Consider the following 20,218-nt stretch of genomic DNA (forward strand, 5'->3'; position numbering starts at 1 on the left):
GAACCCATGAATCTCGAAGATAGTTGTATAAAAATGTAGCTTATGAGGGTTGACAATGGGATTGGGAAAGCCATAAGGACCACACTCCACTTTGTCTAGTTTATGGGTGGATGAGTAGAAAAATAGGGGAAGGAAACAAACAGACAAAGGTACCCAGTGTTCTTTTTTACTTCAATTGCTCTTTTTCACTCTAATTATTATTCTTGTTATTTCTGTGTGTGTGCTAATGAAGGTGTCAGGGATTGATTTAGGTGATGAATGTACAACTATGTAATGGTACTGTGAACAATCGAAAGTACGATTTGTTTTGTATGACTGCGTGGTATGTGAATATATCTCAATAAAATGAAGATAAAAAAAAAAAGGTAATGCTAATCATACCATTATGACTCAGGTGCATAATTATTGGGGCCAGCCCTTTGGTGCACACTGTACATACACAAGCTCATTTAATCTTTGCAAGAATCCCATGAAAGAGGCGTCATCATTCCCATGTTATAGATGAGGAAACTGAAGCCCAGAGATATGTCATTTACCTGAGGTCACAGAATTACTAAGGGTTGAAATGCAAACCCAGGTCTACCTGCCCCAAAGCTAGGCTCTACTCACACTGCCTCCTATTAGGGTGAATTAAATTTAAGTCACCCAGTCACACGCTATGTTTTACAGTAAAATTGTAGACAAAACCCTAACTCATTAACTTTTCCCAGTCATTCTTTCCTGGTCACATGTATTAGCTGGTCTCCAGTTTCAGTACTGCAGTCTAGGAATTCAGTATTTGTAATTCCTATTTGATTTAATTAATACCTGTTTTCTTCATTATGAGCTGTTATCACTATAGTGAATTTTCTAAAATTAGCTTATTTTCATATTACCTCTCTTGTTTGCAAGGCTAAATGCTGCATTTTCACCACTCTGTGTACCAAATATTAATGAAGACAGTGATAAACCACCGTATCAACATTGACATGAATACAATCTACTGATTTTCTGTGTATTTTATTTAATGGCATTATTTCCATTCAGCATCTGTGAGGGTTATTAAATATAATAAATTCTTAAATTAGCTTTCAGATATCCCCAGCACTTAAAATGCTTTTGGTTTTTATTTTGAAGGAAATAAAAATTCAAAACCAGAAAATGAAATTGTTGATTTTTGTTCCTTACTACAGTACCAGAAACTATGGTTGCTGGTTCAGTCATTATTGTTCTTTTTAAATTCCTCCCAGTGATTTAGGTTTATAAAAAGTCTGGTCTTGCATTAGAAACACAAGTATTTTTATCTGAAGTGTATCTCTGTTCTCTGACAAAGTCACTACTCTCTAAAAGTACTTTTTCTCCAGCCTTGTTTATCCCATCAGACGTTTGTGCCAGAAGCAGCCCTGTTTACATAACTGCCCTTGTTGAACGGAATGTTTTAACTGAGCATAGTCCTACGCTTGCACCGCAGCCTGTTTAACATGGAATAGGGTCAAAACCTGAAAGGCACTAGAGAATGCTCAATAAGCACGATCCACAGTGAATAAAACTGGAGGCATTTGGATGAAAATGAAGTATTGGGAGAAAGGAGCAGAAGCAGGGGTGTTTTGTCAGCAAAGACAAAAGAAAACAAAGGAAGAGAAAGTTCCTTTGTGAAGGGTGGAAGGGAAGACCATTAACTAGTTCTGGAGTAGGGCAGTTATATATTTACAATATGAAATCATGTTCAGTAATTAAACACTTTAACAAAAATGGAGCTGCAAGAGGACAGCAACAACATGCCTATTTGTTTCTCCATTTTTTAAGTAAAAGAAAAAGATTTGGCAAGAATGAGGAGCTTTCTGTATTTGGGGGCCTTTTCATTTTTCTGGAGTTTTGGTTTTTACTGCCGCTTTGACTGATTGCTAGTAAGTATAGGATTCTTGCCCACTGTCCACGTGGTTGCAAATATATTAGAATCAATATATTTTAAGTCTAAAACATTTTAATTGGAATTCCTTTTCAGTTGAGTGGAGGGTTCAGTAGGCAACTTGTGATAGAAAAGATGGCACTTGTTTTCTCCCACTTGCTATCTCTCCCAAAACTGGAGTCTCCAACCAGGTGGCAGTGTGCCACCCTAATCTCAGCATAAACACCTGCCTTCTGTATTTCTCGCTCCTCTCCTCTTCCCAACTACTAACTGTGCCACTTTTTTATGTCAAATTTAAATACTTTTTGATGTCACATCTTCTGTAGGAGTTTTTCTAGGATTACTATAAGAGGGAGCTAGCAGCTTTCTTTATCCGGTAAGAAAATAAGAATAACACCATACTCATACTCCTTTACAATGACTTTGACTCTCTTTGATATAAATGTTCATTGAGTCTTTATCATGTGCCACATACTGAGTGAAACCCTTTATATCTGTCTAACCCTCCCAATAACTGTATGATGTGGTATTATTGCCCTTGTATAATAAAACTGTAGAAAGCAAACTGGTATGGAAGGTTATGACTTAACCAAAGGTACACCGTAGGAAGAAACGCCAGGATTTGAACTCCCAAAGTTTGTGCATTTAACTGCTGTGCAAAGATGTAGAAACAAAATGATAATCAGCTAGTGCATTTAGAATCAGGAGTAACAGTTGCTGTGGTGAGCCATGAGAAGGTGGGGAGTCAGGGGACCAAAGTTTCAGCCCCTGGATGTGCCATAACTTAGCTCTGTTCTTGTATCGAATGCAAACCCTTAAGGAGTTGCCTTGCTTTTTGTAGCCAAAGAATTTGGTGAAAATGTATCCTTAATCTTTTCAGAAATGTAATTTAGGAACTGTACAATGTGTTTTTATTTTGTGTCTTTGCTAGCTTTCCCATATCCCCATCAATGCACTGAGCCAGGATGGATGTTAAAATTTGGACTCCTAATGCTGAGTATACTCTACATCATACTTAAAAAAAAAAGCCATTCATGTTTCTGTACTTGGAGTTTTAATCACTTCAGTCTTGGCACAAAGGTTAAAAACCAAATGTCTTATAATCAAGGCATTTTCCCCCTAATGAAAACCACAGCTTGAGCAGCTGCTTGTATTCTTTTCTCTCCTCTGTGGTCCCACTGGTGTGTGGGAGTTTACTGTTGATTTATGGAAAAGGGAGCAAATAAGAAGCCAAGAATGGGTCATGTTTCAATAGAGAAATAATAGCAGAATGTTAAAAATCCTTGAGTGTTCTCCTCACCGACCCCACATTTTGGACATGCAGTTTTTTCTTTCTTTTTTCCTTTTTAACTATTTCCATAAGGCATCGAAGAGAAGTGTGTATCTTAAGACCTATGGTATTGAAAACTCCTAAACCTCAGTTTCATTTGATTCTGTCCAGTATACCTTGTTTTTTGCCTGTAGTTGTAAAATTACAACATAGCTTTGAAGTCTGTCTGTATTGTGTACACCCCACATTTTGTCAGGCTGTATTAGTGTGATCCTCCTTCCCTTGGTCTAGATCAAAATCATGTTTCTCTATATGTAGTGCTTTTCTCTTGTGTGGATTTCTGAGTCCTTTCCATATTCTTTTTTATGTCTACTTCCGTATCTCCCTTTCTCCCCATTTTTTCTTCCTTGCTCCTTTTTTTTTTCCTTCACCTTTGTTTCTCCCTTAACTTCTCATAATACATAATTTTTAGATTCAGCAAATGAAAAGAAAGTTTTGTTTTTGCTATTCTTAATTTTTTGGAGTAAATAGATCATTTTATGTTTCTCTAAAAGGATCCTACCTCCATAAAATTGCCTTTTATGTATTGGGACCTTGATTTTTTATGGAAATAATTACAAAGCTTTATAGAATATCATTAAAGATGATTAGTAAAATGGAAAGTCACACCATCTTCACAGATATGAACCCTTGTATTAATTTATCTCTTGCTGTATAACAGATCACCCCGAACTTAGTGCCTTATTTGTTTGTGATTAAACAACATGGATTTAATATCTCCTAGTTCATGCAGGTCAGGAATTCAGGAAGCTTAGCTGGGTGGTTCTGGCTCCAGGTCTCTCTGAGGCTGAGGATATGGTGATCTGAAAGCTTGACTGAGCTATAAGATCCACTTCCAAGTTCACTTTCTTCGCTGTTTACAGGAGGCCTCAATTCCTCACCAACTTTTGGCTGGAGGCTTGCATCAGTTCCTCACCACATGAAGCCATGAATTTTTAATACAAGTTTTTAAACCTTAATAGAAGCAGGTGCTTCTTCCTGGCTATTAGCTACAATGCCAAACATTATGAAAAGGTGGCTGGTTTCTGGTTCCACCAAATAGAGTGAATTATCAGTGAAGTTACATACCTTCCATGCTTCTGTCATCCTAAGTAGCACTTAATTGAAGATATAAGTTTAATAATTTAATTCCCAGGGTCATTTGGGAGATTAAATGAAACAATCTGAATAACCCTTCAAACTCCTTGAAGAAAAATTCATTGCATTTATAAATGGTAACTTACTCTTCTTCCTAAGAGCTCTTTGAATATGTTTTTAGTATCAGATGAAGCACAGCCAGCTTCATCCTGTTGTTCTCCTAAGGAGGTGTGAGCTTCAGTTTCCTCATGGTTAATTTCTACTAACCCTCATCTAGCTCCAAGAGTTGAACTTGAGGTAATGCGTACGTGAAAGCCTTTCAAGGCTGGAAAGCACACTGTAATTATAAGGAATCATTCTGAGATGCCTCTCTAGTCCAGAGGGTCAGGCTCTTCTTTCTTTTCCAAACTATTTTGTTCTCCAAGTCTGGTCTGGTCTCTTTCTTAAGAAACAGGTTATTTGACATGTGATTCCTTCTTCTAACTTGTTATCAGTGCTGATCCTTAACGCATTCTGGCATTCAAAGTCAGGCAGGATCTAACATCCCTTATTACCATTTTTTAGGTTGAAGGGACTCTAGATACATATCAGGCCAAGCACCATCAATAGTGTAGGGTTTGAATGACCTTGCTTGTAACACTTATGCCAACAGCTATAAACAAAGGCCTTCTACTCAAGGTTTATGGTTTCAGGTTAAGAGAGAAGAACCACTCCTGGAGCAACCCATAGTTCTTGAATATTGCTTGACAATATTCACCCACTCACATATAGCATCAGGTAGAACAGTGATGTTATCAGCTCTTGATCAGATTGCACTTCTGCCCCCACCTTTCTCTCAGAAATGCATCGTAATACTTGGGCTGGATGAGTCAATCATAAAAATCATTAAAAATTTGAAGATTTGTGTAAAAATCCAGATTTCCTGCCTCTGGAATCAGCAGGTGCTGGACTATAAGGGAGCCATCTCCACCCAGCTTATTTTACTAATTTACAAGACTTTCCTGGCCCCATAAGTATTTGGGCTTGTGACTTCTAAACTATGTATTTCTCTTGCTCTAAACTCCTCTTCAAAGCAAGCATTTAGTAAGTTTCTAGGATAGGCTCAGAAAAACAAAAGCATGGTTCCTGTTTTCAAGGCACTTGTGGACTAACAAAAACAGGTGAAATATAAGTAGGAAATAAATTCAGTATTAAACTCTGGAAATAAATATGAATGAAGATCATGAAGATCTGTATGGACTGAAGTTATCAAAGAAAGCTTCAGGAATGAAGTTCAGCTTAAGCTGGAGTTTAAATTTACTTCCTCATTCAGTGATCATTTATTGAGTACCTACTGTGTCACTTGCAAATACTGGCCATTGAGAATAAAAAGATGATTAACAAATCCCCCTTTTTAACAGAGAGGTTCTCTTTTAACAGAGAGGTTCCTGTTTAGTTTATGAAGATAGACATATAAGCAAATAAGGACAGTAAAATACTATACATCCCTGGATTAGAGATATGTAGGTAAGATGATAAGATCATAAAGGAGGATGTAGTCAATTACGTCTATGTGATAAGGAAATATTTTTATGGAATTGGTGATGATTGAGTTGATTTTGGAAGATAGATCTGCCAAACCTGGGGGTAGTAGAGAGGCATTACAGATAGCAAGTTCAGTAAGAGGAGAGGTTCTCTGTAGATGCCTTGGGGTGGACTGGCACATGATGCGGGCAGAGTAAGGGCCAGACCTTGGAGGGCCTGTGTATTTGCCAAGAAGTTCAAACTTTGTAGGAAATGAAAAACCACCAAATCTTCTAATAAACGGAAAGAGGGGAATATCTCCCATGTCCTCCCCGCCCTATTCATTCTCCACCACCTCTTCCTTGTTCTACCCCAGAGGCAAACCTGTATGCGTAAGTCAGCAGATTCTCATGCCTTCTGATTTCTGGTTGGTTTCAGCCAATGGGAAGCCCCAGCAGAAGATAGCTGGGGAAGGAGTGAAAACAAGGTCTTTATTCTCTTCCAGTTCTCTCCCTTGAAAGATCACTTGAGGCCTGCTGCATCTCCCCTTTCTCATGGTGAGGATATTTTAAAGTTTTTCTCCTTCTGGTAACTAGTCCCACCCCTTGTTCCTTCAGGCCTTTGGTGGCCACATCTCCTCCTTCTCTGAGATTAGCCCCAGCTTACCACTGTGCTTCCTCTTCACCCTCCCCACACCATTATAAATTGTAAATAAATCCTCTGCAAGTTATCCTAATTTGAAATATGATTAGATTTTAATTTTGATCAATGGTGTAAAGGATGACTTCCTTGGGTGGAAATCTAGAGACAAGGCAAACAACTAGGGAAACTGGCCTAAGTGAGAGATAATGTGGTGGAAATATGCAGTAGCAGTGGGGATGGAAAAGAATAGATCTATACAAGATATATAATGGAGTTGAATTGGTGCAGTTGGATGTGAAAGGTTTTGGAAAGAGAGGAGTCAAGGACCGTCACCAGGTTTCTGATCTGAGTGACTGGATGATTTAAGAAGGAGAAAGATGAGTCCAGTTGTGCACATCTATGTTGAGATCTTTGTGTGAGAGCTATTGGAGTTGTGCACCAGGTTTTGGGCACACCGATGGGGTATTCAGGAGAGATCTGGCTGGAGGGGAAGGCTGGGGACTTGTCAGTGTGTAGATGTTCCTTGAAGCCAAGATTATGATAAAGGGGGTCTTCCAAGAGGACTGAGAAAGTAGGAACAGAAGTGGAATAAGAGAGAAGATGGTCATGAGCAGAATTTAGAATGTCACTAAAGAATTGTTGTTTTGCACAGACTGAGAAAAAAACATGAGCAAGGGCAAAGGGGAGAGAGTAAGTATTGCGCATATGGTGGAGAAAACATTTGCTTGAATTGAGTGGAGCCAGATCCTGGAGGGACTTGAAAGCCAAGGCGGAGGAGCCCATGCTTTGTTGTTAGAGATTGAAGAGGTGTTGCATGTTTATTTATTCATTCATTCATTCCACAAGTGATTGTTGAACACTTAAGTTCTTGAGTAAGATGGATTTGTTCTTAGGTTGTATTTTAAGGTGCATAATGTGGTGATGGAAGGGTGGAAATGGAGATGGGCTTAGAATCTGAAGCAATATTAACCATTGTGAAGTGATCACAGTGAGGATCAAATCTAGAATAGTAGCAGTGGGGGCTGAAGGCAAAGGGTTTCAGGGATTTCTAGGCAAGTCTTAGGGTGAAAAAATTAGTAAAGGAGAAGAAGGTTGGTCACTCAGATATTGCCAGCATAACATGTTATCAGACATACTCAAATCTAAGACTTTCAGGTTCTGTTGTGTTTGTGGTAGATTCACCCCAGAGTATTTCTGATAATTCTGAAGGTGCAACTGACCAATAAATTGCAAAGAAAAGTACAATTTTCACCTTTTCAAAAAAACAGAAATCATTTGTGTGCTGTGAAGTAGTGTAGTTTAGGCTGGTAAGAACATGTATCCCAGAATGATTCAGTTTTAAGTCTAGGTAGGTCTAGTTACTTTTAAGAATGGGGTTTCAGAATTGGAAGTAATGTTCTGACAACTAGTTTTGTACAATCTCAAATGGAGAAATAAATAGTAATACTCGTAAATGATTTATGATAAAGTTCATTGCTTTTTGGTGGGCAGTTTGCTTTCTGTTCCTTGGCTTCATTTCCTATTCTCTGGGATTATGTGTTTTAGACTTTGTTCTTTATTGAGATATGTTCTTTATCTTGCTTTTCCTGCTGCACCACTTCTACTTCCACCAGCACTGCCCAAATACCTTAATTTCAGGAACTGTCTAGAAGTGATATAGGGAATCAGATTTCAGAATAGGGAATGCTGTGTGTAGTATTTCAAGCTTTGTGTTTTTATTTTAAAAACATGCTTCAGATTAGCAGGAATTTCAAAGATTGATATTAAGAAAATGAACAGAAAATTCACAGAATGTGAAATAAATAACTTGATTAGAAGTCCAAATTCATTCCCAGTTTATTTACTTGGTTAAAATTAGCAACTCCTTGTTTCTGTCACTTGAAAAGTGTTCATTTCTTCACATTCAAAAATGGCTCAGTGGTTTTATGATCCAGTTTTTCGAGTCATTTAGAATGCATTTCCTCAGCATGACTAACTAGAAACTATCTAACAATGTCTGTTCAGTCTCTGAAAGAGATAAGGGGGAAGAAAGTGAGAAGAATTAATCCACTCATTTGATAACTGTTTATTAAGCAGCTACTTTGTGCCATGCGTGGCCCAAAGCTGAGGGTACCACAATGAATACTGTAGGTACAGTCCTTCCCCTCATGGAATTTTCAGCATTCCAGGGTTCCCTTTTCTTGACCTTTTGACTCATTTTAGCCATTCTTGGTTTGCTTTGGTGTTCTGGTGCCATTTTTGTTGTTGTTGCTTGCTTTTCTATTTTATTATTTTGTGTTCGTTTATGCAACACGCTTTTTGCTCCTGGCAATGAGGGAAACATCAGTAGAATGTTGTTGTGCACTTGAATTATGGGCCCACAGATGGACACTGGAGGCCTCGGCTCTCATTCTGTTTCATTTTATTTTCACACATAAAGTAAACCGCTGTGCCAAAGGGATGGTGAACAGTAAAACCATAGCAATAAAAGAGGATTTACCACAGGCACTGCTCATTACCAGCAGTGACGGGGACCAGGGAAGCACAAATCACCAGAAGCCCCATCTTTGTCAGCAGCACAGAACTTATTTCCCACTGACCATTTGACCATAACTTTCCAGCCGACAGCAAAATTGGCAGACCCGAACTTGACAACTTCAAACTCTCCCTGGTACAGCTACACTTCTCAGCTTTGTTGCTCTCTTTTCTTAAATAGCAAAAAATTGTTCCCATTTTTCATTTCTGAGAAGTGACCTTTATCCTTTAAATAAAGGACAGTGTGTTGTAATACAGCCCCTTCAGCATAGTACCAGTGCTTGAAACTAGATGTCTAAAGTAAGTCGCCAGACCTCTTAGCTGTGCTCGGTGCGTCATCCACGTTGAGGTAAATCACTGTGATGCTCTTGAGGGGCACAACAAACTGATATTTTCTAGCTGACAGTTATTGCTTGTCAACATTCTAAATTGTACAATACAGTTTTAGAACCACATCGTGAAAGCAATGAAATATACACATCAACCTTTGCTTTTTAAATACTACTTTAAATTAATTTTAAACTGTAGTCCGTGAGCATGTCGTGGTGTTGGGTTAGTTCCTGGGAGTTTCAGGGTCCCCCTGATGGAACAGCTCCCACAAGGGGACGTTTTGAGAAATCATCAAAGTTGTTGAAAGACAATGCAGCTTCCTGCCTCTGAGAACAGAGTTTGACAGTAACATCTCAGAACAGATGTTTCGACAATCTCAAATGTTTTTATTTGGTGGCACAAAGACTCTGTTATTCATGAAATGGTCTGTTAAAAAAATTAGTTCCTCCATGAGGGGGTTGTGGGAATGTGTTATGTAAATTGATTTCGCATTTGGCAGGGAACTTGCTCTTAACTCTTTAGCTTGTCTCTGAGGCTTGACCCGGACAAGTTTGGTTTTCCAGGCTACAGCAGTCACAAGAGGAGGTAGTAATACTCAGCATCTTTCTCAGAATACTCAGCATCTTTCTCAGAATACCAAAAGTTGATGAATCTGACAATGTCATGTTCTTTTTTAATAAAAGAATAGAAGCTAATCAAAAATTCTTAGCTATTTGGTTCTACAGAAAGGAATGAGAGAAGGTGGGCATTCATGTTTGCTGGCTATTTGTATTATTCTCCTGATACAAATCCACCTCTAAGTCTTGAACTTGTTGACTTTGGATTCCTATCAAAAGGAAACATTGCTATTCTAAGATAAAGGTAGGTTAGTTTCAGATATGGTTTCAGGCTCCCTATAAGAGACCCTGGTATGACTTTAATAGCATAGGATAAAAGCACCAGGTTCATTTGCACTTCTCATGTCTTATCTTCTTGCTGCTACCCTAATGTACTTGTATTTCCCCTTCTTCCACCTGGGCAGGGGTCAGCCATCTACAGCCCAAGGGCCACATCTGACCTGCTGCCTGGGTTTGTAAATAAAGTTTTATTGGAACACAGCCACACGCATTCATTTTCTTATCATCTGCAGCTGCTTTTTTACTACATCCAGATTGAGTTGTGAAAAAAATTGTAGAGCCCACAAAGCCTAAAATATTAAGAGAAAAAGTTTGCCATCCCCTGCAATAGAGGTCATGTATGCACCGTGACCCAGTATTTACATTACATTAAGGCATTTGATAGGTGTAGCTATTTCTATTTTAAAGGCATTTCGGGGACTTAGTAAATATAAAATAGTTATTTGGTTTTAGATAATTAGACATACCACAGGAAAATATTTAAAATAATATATGTACACAAATCAATATATAAGCTAAAATAATCAAGGGCAGTCTGAAGTAACTGTATGGAAAAGAGGAGAGAGGGATGAACAGACCTATATTAGGTATCAATAAACACTTAAAAATAGATGAATGGAATCAATTTTTTTTGGATGTGCTGCCATGTGTTCAAATGTTAAAAGTTGTAACATCTGGTAATATTTAACTGTTTATCTATTCTTATTTCATCGAGTGTTATTTATGTTAATCATTCTCAGTAAAGGTTTTTGGGAGTGCTTTCATGTGTATGTGATTTGAAGTCTTCTTGTCCAAAAAGATGACAAACACAGGTGAAACTCCATAAGTTTAGAAGTCATGCAGCTTAATAGCAACACCACAGAATACCAAATGGGATTATTCGTTTGGTCCATATGCCAAAACATATTTGAGGCTGCCAAAAGTAAAAGATCACAGACACAACAGAAAAATAAAGAATGCTCACAGAACAAGAACTCAAGTTGTGAGAGAAGAAAATGGTGTTAAGGAGACAGAGGCAGCTATATCAACAATCCAGGGCTCTGTTATTTGAACTGAATTATCCTCAATCACACAAATAGAGCAAAAGAGAACATATAAGAGTTCTAAAGCTTTTATTTCATGGGAGGAAACTTTCTACTTTGTCAGGAGATGAGGTTTCTTTCCTGTGTGGCTCTAAGAGGGCTGTCACATGGTCTTTATTTAAGGACTTGAACAGTGCCTGCAGTCACAGTTTTAAGGGATTGCGGAGATGTTGTAGAAGTGCACTGGCCAATCGGCAGCCACTAGCCACTTGCAGCTTTTGAGCACTTGAAATGTTCCTAGTATGAACTGGGATGTGCCATAAATGTAAAACACACCAGATTTTGAAGACTTAATAAGAAAAAAGAATATAAAATACCTCATTAAGAATTTTTATCTGGATTTTACATATATTAGTTTAAATGAAATATATTATTTAAGGTGAATTTCACTTGTTTTTACTTCTTTTAATGTGGCCACTAGAAAATATAAAATTGCCTATGTAGGGCACACTATATTTCAATTAGACAGTGCTGTTCTATTGAGTAGTGTCTCATTTGACATAGAAGTATTGGGGTGCAGTGATACATCCTTGGCCTAGGAATGCATCTCTGTAGGGAGGGAATGGAATGTGTTATAGGCATGTAGCTTTCAGGTAATCTCTTAACTCAGCAATTGGGCATCTGCTGACCCTTAATGAGTGTTTGTCATATATATAGGACCCTGTCCCCCTCATATTAGGGCAGTTTTTTCTAAAATATTCATCACAATTTTAAGATAAATTAAACTAATGATTTCATACCCTCAGAAAGACTGTTGTTTGCCAACTTTCATGAGACTGTCCCTGGTTTAATGATGGGTGGCTCAAATTGTATTCAGGTTCCAACTCTACAATTTCTTCTTATTTTTTACTTCTCACAAATTAAAAAATATAAATCACAATAACAATCAGAAATCTTGGCTTATATCTGCTCTCTGTCAGATGATTCTAACAGACCTTTAATTTTTAAGTCTCTTTGAACTGCTTTTTGCCCTCTTGTATATCCCTGAATTATATACAATCATACCCCAATGCTGAAAGATTGTCTGTTTAATCTTGGAAGGTAATTTCAAGTACCTATCTAGTCTTCAGTTGGATTTGTCCCTGAAAAATATTTTTTTCAGGTTTTGTGCAGAATTCAGATAATGATTCTTTAAGGAGGCCAAGAATACATCATTGTTTTCTTTCTCTGATGAGTGAAGGCATTCATCTAAAGTTGAGAAACAGTCAAGCAGTTCATCTTTTATAATAACTTTGAAAACCTGCAGTTACCAGTGTGTTGTTCCAATGTTTGCCAATCCCAGGACTAAAATGGTTTTCTGTCTTTTATTCAGTAAACATTTAATAAGTACCTATTGGATGCACAGCATAGTGCTCCATGTCAGAGTTGAGACATGTTGCACTTGGTGCTAGTAAGACCAGTAGAAGTATCCAGTAGATTCTTAAATATTTGCCTCTAGAAGCTGAAAAGAAAAATTTAGACTGTAACAAATATATTAAGTATATATGTATACAATCATTTTCACAGGAAAAATTCAAATATTTATCCTCACTGACTTTCAAATGCAGATTAATATAGGACAGAGATGCTATTTAATGCTCCTTATATTATCTTATTAAAAAAATACTAAGTGTTGACAAGATTGTGATTCAACTAGGATGCCATAGGCTATTACTGGTGGAAATATAAATTGGTTCAAATATTGTGGAAAGCAATATAGCCATGCCTGTTTAATGTAAAGAATTGTGTGATGCCTTTTGATCTAGTGATCCCACTTTGGAAAATTTATCCCAAGAAAATGAGCCAAAAAGAGAAAATAAAATTTCTCTCCATCTTGAGAAAAGGAAAGAATTGCTGAATGTTTATTTGCAATGTTTATTTGCACTAAGTACTTTACATGCATCATGTAATTTACTCTTTACAGCGACTCTTTAAAGTGTCCCCATTTTACAGGTGAAGAAACAAGGCTCAGGCAGATCAGTAATTTTCCAATTATCACATAACTTTTAAATGGATGAGTTTACATTTAAAACAGGCATCTACCTACCTCAGACAAAGCATCTAAGAATAGAATAGTTAAATCAGTTACAAAATGCTATGCAAACATCATAAGTGTAGTAGTGTGAAGAAATGGCTTAGATAATAAGTACTCAAGTGCACAGTATAGAATATAGATACACTATAATTATAAGAATCTGTTCATGGACTATGTAAGAATAGAGATATGAAAAGTTAATTCGTTGCAGTGACAGGACTTATGTAATATTGAAGTTGTTATAAACTTCCCAGGTTTTAAGAACTTCTGTTGCATTTTGTGTAAAGTATGTAATTTAACATTTTTCAGCTGTATTTATAAATGTTTTCTTCATACTCCTCCCTATTTCCAAAAGATACATGAGTTGTTGTATTATGTGTTGGTGCATCATCTGCTTTGTCTTCATTGCTGACCCCTTAACTCCTGTATATTCCTCCCTTGTGGTCCATCAACAGCACAACCCCTATAACCTTAACCTCGTCTCTGAAATTACTTTCATCTTGATAAACCCAAAACTCGGATATGCCCTGAGAATGCTCCTTCCCCTGAAGCCCTCTCAGGCGTCAGCTCTATTTTTTTGCCCCACTGTTGAGAGGGGTGAGTAATCTCTTTGCTTTTCATGCTACTTTGACCATTCCGCTTTTCTCTTCCTTAAAATCTCTGAGCTTTAAATCTCTTGTCATCACTGTATCACCCACTACTCCACCACTGTCTCAGTCATCTACCCAGCGTGGGCTTCCTCCTTCATGTTCCTATCATTCTGGCTCCTTGCTCACTGTCATTCTCTTCAGCATTTCTCCTGCCCTAATCCTCAGGGTTTCAGTGCTCATATATATATGATCCTTTTCATACTCCTGGCTTCTCAGTTCCTTTCATTTATTTCCTCTATAGATTTTGTCCTCCACCCACCTCAATCCCTCACTCCCATGGTCATCCCCTAGACTGCATCATCCCTAATAACTGCACACTTCCAGTATCTCAGTTGCATACATGCTATTCTTTGACCGCTCTCCTCCTCCTGACCTTTGAGCTCACTCCTTCCAGGCTCCAGTGAGCCTTTGACTCCATCTGGGCCTGCAACCCATTGAGCCTACTACTTTTTTACTTTCTTTCCCCTTTGCCACCCAAGATCCTGGATCCCTTTTTAAATCCCACAGACAGTCATAATCACTCCCTTGCACACACCCTGACTCCTTTCTTTCACTTTTCATGCTCACTTAGCAATGTCACAATCCTGGCTGAATTCAAATCTCTATCTACTTAGCACCTACCTTGTGCACACACAGCTGTACTGTCTGGTTTCACATTGAATCCATAACCATGAACCTATGCTACCAAGCTTATGTTATTCATTCTCCTTGGACTTTCACAATCTTCTCTCTCCTCACCCCTCCAATATCTCTCTCAACTTTATTCTCAACTGATGTCTTCCTTCCGACCTTCCCTGCAAAATTGAAGTAATCAAAAGGAAGATTCCACCAGCTCCCACTGCTGCCTCTCTTGTAGCTGATGATGTGCTCTTGCCTGAAGGCCACCCTCCGTCTTCCTATCAGCTGCCATCCCCTCTGCCTACTCACGGATATGGTTCCGGTAATTCCTCCATCATCAGACTCCCTCTGTTTGTCATTCCCTTCACTATCCAAATGTGCTGTTACTTCTCCATTATATTAAGGGGTGGGGAGAGAGGGTTATTACTCCCTAGATCCCACTTCCACTTCCTCCCTTTAGCTGTACCTCCAAATCTCTTCTCCACTTTGTAGCATAACTCCCCCAAACTGTCCATTCTTGTTCCCAGTTTCTCCCTTCTCAGTCCTTCTTCTGTATCCAGTTCAATCAGACCTTTGACCCAACTATTCCACTGCTTTTATCAAAGTCACCAGTTAAATGCAAGTTGCTAAACCCACCAATTCTCAATGCTTATCTTGCGGTCTTGTCTGCAGCATTTGGCACCATTAGCACTCCTCCTTAAAGCTCTCGATTTCCCTGTCTTCTGGGATGCATCCCTCTTGGTTTTCCTCACTCCCCTCGCCAGTCCTTCTTAGTCTCCCAGGACTTAAAATTTAGACAACTTCTCTCTCTATCCTCACCTGACACCTAGTTTTATTATTTTACCCAGACCTCTCTCCTGAACTCCATACTCATATATCCTTTTGAGAACTTTCTGGATAATCTCCATTTGTATGTCTAATAGGCATATCAGAGTTAACTCATCCAAAATGAATTTCCATCCTACCCTCACCCCTCCAAACCTGCCCTATCTCCATTCCTTCCCTGCTCAAAACAAAACTATGTCCAGATTTCTAATGCTGTTGCACCACCTCCAAGTCACTGACATCTCGTACCTGGAGCATTTCAGCAGCCTCCTAACTGGTATCACTGCCTCTATGCTCTGTCCCTTTACAGTCTTTTCTCAACATGGCAGCCAGAGTGATCCTTCCGTGATCCTTCTGTAGTGTTGGGAAGGTCACCTCTTCTCTGCTCAGACTCTCCAGTGGCTCCCATGCCACTCAGATGAAAAGCTGTAGTTCATACCAAATACAGATATGATCTGATCACTGTTACCTCTCTGGCTTTCTCTTCCAAGTCTTCCCCATTGCTCTCTCCACTCCAGCCACTTGCCTCCACCAGCGTGCCAGACAGGCACCCACCTGCCTGAGGACCTGTGCTTAGAAGACCCAGAACTCCACCCAGCTACCCAGCAGTGCTCATCACTCCCATGCCTGCCTCCAGGGTCACCTACTCGGGCCACCCTACACCCTCTATCCCCCTTACCATGCCATGTTTTTAATAGCACTTCTCACCTGCTAACATGTTGCATACTATTCATTCATTGTACTTAATGTCTGTCTCCTGACAGAATGTAAGCTTCAGGAGGACAGAGATTTTTGTGTCTTCTATGTGTTGATGTACCTCCAGGAATTAGAGCAGTGCCTCTCCACCTAGTACATACTAAAACCGTGTTGAGTGTGAAGGAAAGATTGCTATTTCCACCTGATGCCCCATAGACATTTGCTGCAAGGTCTGCCTCATAATAGCTTTTGATTCCTTTTTAAGATTCTCAAGTGATAATTCATAAATGGGCTTGAGAAAATAACTATTAAGAAACACTAAGCCCTTGACTTGAAAGCATAGGGCCTTTTCTTCCTAAACTGAAGACAAACATTCCTGTAAAATATAGCAATAGTATCAGAGGTATTGGTAATGCACAACAGTATTAAAACATTGTAATAGATCCTTGACATTTTTAGGAATATGTTCAAAGTCTTTTAAAAATTCCCCCAGGTATGGGTACCATGGCAGTATATACTTTGGTCATAAATTTCGTCCACAGGCATAAGGACAGAGTGAAGCCACAAGGGCTCCAGATGCCTGGCCAGGCTCGGGCACTAGGAGACGCTGCCTCATCCCAGCCTCTGTGGTCCACACTGTGCACAGGCACCTCAGCAGCCTCACAGATCCTAGCTGTCTGTCGCCCTCAGTATCACCCACATGTTGCTGAGACCAAGAGTATCGGTTCTGTGAAAGCCACGGGGCCACTATACTATTGTATTACATTTGCAAAAATTTTTTAATGTTTATTTAAGAAACTTCTCCCAGACCACTACTCCTTGGTTATAGAGTGTAAATATTTTTAGGCATTATTAGCGCTAACTGGTAAGGTAACTTCCTGTTAAAATAAAAAAGCAACCATTTATAACCGAGTATGTCGTCACTTTTGAGATAAAATTACAAGTAAGCATCTATTCAGTTTGATTTTGGACCTCTGGTAATAATCTCCGAATGCAAAGAAAACAGGAAGACTATGTGTCTTTTTTCATTTTTAAGTTGAATTTTTAAATACATATTCTGGTTTAAGGAAACCTTCTGCTGTGGTAACTTTTTTAAAATGCTGGTGATCAGAAGTGTTTGGCAAAACATGGTAGGAGTAATGAAGGGTGATGCTGTCACCATGGTGACAGCTGTCCAGCATAAACATCTCACATCTCTTCCGTTTATCATGTGTTTTAGGGCAATTCAAGCTGCTGGAACAAGACCGAGATATAAAGGAGCCAGTGCAATATTTTAACAGTGTGGAGGAGGTGGCTAAAGCATTTCCTGAGCGTGTGTACGTCATGGAGGAAATAACATTCAACGTGAAGGTAGCTCTTGAAGAACCAAATATTTATCCTCACTAAAATAATTTAGCTTTCAAGTTTTAATATACACAGTAAGTGCACATTTGTGCCTCATAGGAGAGTTCCTTCTTCTGGTGTGTTAGCGTCAGTGGCCAAAGTTAGTCTGCATATACTGTAGCTGACTGGACTCCCCGACAGATTACTACATTTGATTAGCATTATCTTTTACTAGAATTTATCTAGTAAAAAATAAATCTAGGTTCAAAAATATATGTGTTAAGGCAAGTCATTTTTTTTTTAATTTGTACTTTATTCCCTAATATTTAAGTTGTTTAGCCAGATCTTCTGCAAGGCTGAATGTGTCCAATTTTAGGAGCAGAAGATGTGTGATGAAACTAATAAAAAACACTTTTTAAAAAAAAAAAAAAAGAGAGAAAGAACTTCCAAAATATGCCTTAAAATCAGCATATATCCATTTTAGTCTTCCTTGGGGACCATCTGTATCAATATACTTGGTGAAAATTGATGTACAGAATGTTGCCCAATAGGTATTTATAGGGTCTCATTCATCAAAGAAAAGCTAAATGGTGTCCTCTGTGCTGCATTGTTTTTGTTTTCCTAAAGGGACAGTTTAGTCCCCTCCTATGTGCTGAGTGAGCTCCATTGACTAAACTTGCTGTTGAAGGGGGACTAACCAAAGAATCAGTGTCACCAACTAGTTCCAACTTTATTGACTACAAATCCACTCTATTTTCTTCAACAACATCACAATTACAATAAAACATTGTAGAAAGTTCACCTTGAAAGGGTTTTCTGTTAAACTTCTTTTCAGCAGGATGTCCAAGTCATATTCTCTGAACATTTTAAGAAACCAGGGTTTGATTTAGGAGGCAACATTCCCATTTCTTAGAACTCTACACTATGGGTAAAACAGAGTGCATGGTGTCTTAGCCCAAGAATGCAACAGTGTCTTTGTGGGTCAGTCACTCCACCCACACTCCTCAGGAAGGGCTGCGCAAGACAGCCTCATTTTTGGAGAAGTGGTTCTGCCCGTTTTATTAGCCAAGCCAAGCCATTCTTTCTTCCAGCACTAAAATACAGCTGCTATAGTCAACTTCCTTTAGTTTTATCAAGATGGGTGAGGTTTTATGTTTTGTAAAATCTTTACTAAATAAATTATGCTTTACTAAATAAATATTTATAATTTTTCACTCCTTCGGTAGCCCTGTATATGAGTCATCAAGACAACTTGTATTCATTTGCAGTGAAAATTTGTGAGAATGTGTTCATTTTTAAACTTATCAAGACCCACTGGCCCAAAGTTAATGAAATCTTCTTCCATTAGGTTCTTGATATGATTTGAATATCCCCTTAAAACTTACGTTTGGAATTACCTACGTGAGAAAAAAAAGTTGTTTAAAAAGGAAAGTTAATACTTTTGAACTCTTTTTCCAAAAGCTTTTTATTTGCTGATAAATGATTAGAAATAAATCATAGAAATATTTTAAGATTTTCTTGAGAATTAACAGTTTAGCATTCAGTATTTTGTCATGTTTTTCATGAATAATATTTTCAAAAGATGCCTCTTTTAGCCATTTTTTTGTGAATTTTTATTAAATCAGCAATGATTGAAAGAATAATGTCAAAACCCATACATTTTGATAGGGATCTTTTCATTTATAGAATACCATGATTGAGTGTATTCATTAAAATGTGTATAATTAGAAAATGTCATTTAAGATTTAGGAGGCACAGATAAGTATATGAAATGCAAGCTTATAGCATCCATAGTGCTTATTGGATTTGTGTTGAGTTCCTGTGCTATGCATATATAAATATTTAATATCTCTGTTTTACAATGCCTTCACATCCACTTACACTAATCATTAAGACATTATTCAATTCTATTCAAAGAATGATATAAGAAAATAAGAACCTCAGGAATTTTGTATCAAGAAATGTTTAAACAAGAGTTTGTATGCTTAGTGAATAAGCACCCAAGTATATAAACTGAGGGGATATGTGGCAAAGATGTCTCAATACTACCTGCTCCACCCCCAAAATGTTGCAAGCCATGATCTTCTTTAATTAAAAGTAGAATTGATTATAGTATGAGAACTAAGTGAGGGTTAGGAAGTAGAAATGGGATGCTTGATTATTACTTCCCCTGAAGAAGAAGAAAAACAATAAAAAAGTACCACTTAGAAATATAGCTATTATTCAGGGAGCAATTTTTTAGAAGATAGCAAATTTCAAACCTCCTTAGAAAATTTTACCCTTTACTCTCTACTTCAAAAGCCGCATAAACTATACCAACAGGATAAATCATTGAAGAAACAACTTGCAGTTAAGAATTGATAATTAACAGGCATCATGATAATCAAAAGACACAATTATTATTTGAAATAAAAAAGTGTGTGTGTGTATAATATATTTACAAGTACAAATGCATCATAATAATAATAGGAATAGAGCAAAAGTATTGAAGGAATGTGAACTCTAGTTCTGGTTTTTTCAAGACTTGCAAATTTTAACCAAATCTGATGGATAGTATTATCATGTTTGCAAATTTAATTTAAAATAAGGTGTTCCTGTTAGTTTGAAATTAAATAGTCTTTAAAAGATGGCTCGATGTGTTTAAGAATAGTGTCTGATTGTCCCATCATTGATTCATTGCATGAAATTAATTAAAATGTCTAAGTGTTTGATCCTTTTACGAGCAAATATATTTTGAGTACTTATATGCATAGTGCCCTTTTGGGCACTGAAGATAAATAATGAATACACAGAATCCTGCCTGCATAAAGATTGCAGTCTAGTGAGATAG

At 37.9% G+C, this 20,218-nt stretch overlaps 1 protein-coding gene across 2 annotated transcripts in view; it reads left to right on the forward strand.

Moving 5' to 3' along the window:
• The window catches only part of GAREM1 (GRB2 associated regulator of MAPK1 subtype 1), a 230,306-nt gene that overhangs the window by 171,823 nt on the left and 38,265 nt on the right, over positions 1–20,218 (forward strand). For both annotated transcript variants that reach the window (XM_037806369.1, XM_037806370.1), the window contains exon 3: positions 17,285–17,415. In XM_037806369.1, coding sequence (XP_037662297.1) covers positions 17,285–17,415 — 131 coding nt within the window. The remainder of the gene's footprint in view (positions 1–17,284; positions 17,416–20,218) is intronic.

This window comes from Choloepus didactylus, chromosome 16 (assembly GCF_015220235.1).
Source record: "Choloepus didactylus isolate mChoDid1 chromosome 16, mChoDid1.pri, whole genome shotgun sequence".
NCBI lineage: Eukaryota > Metazoa > Chordata > Mammalia > Pilosa > Megalonychidae > Choloepus > Choloepus didactylus.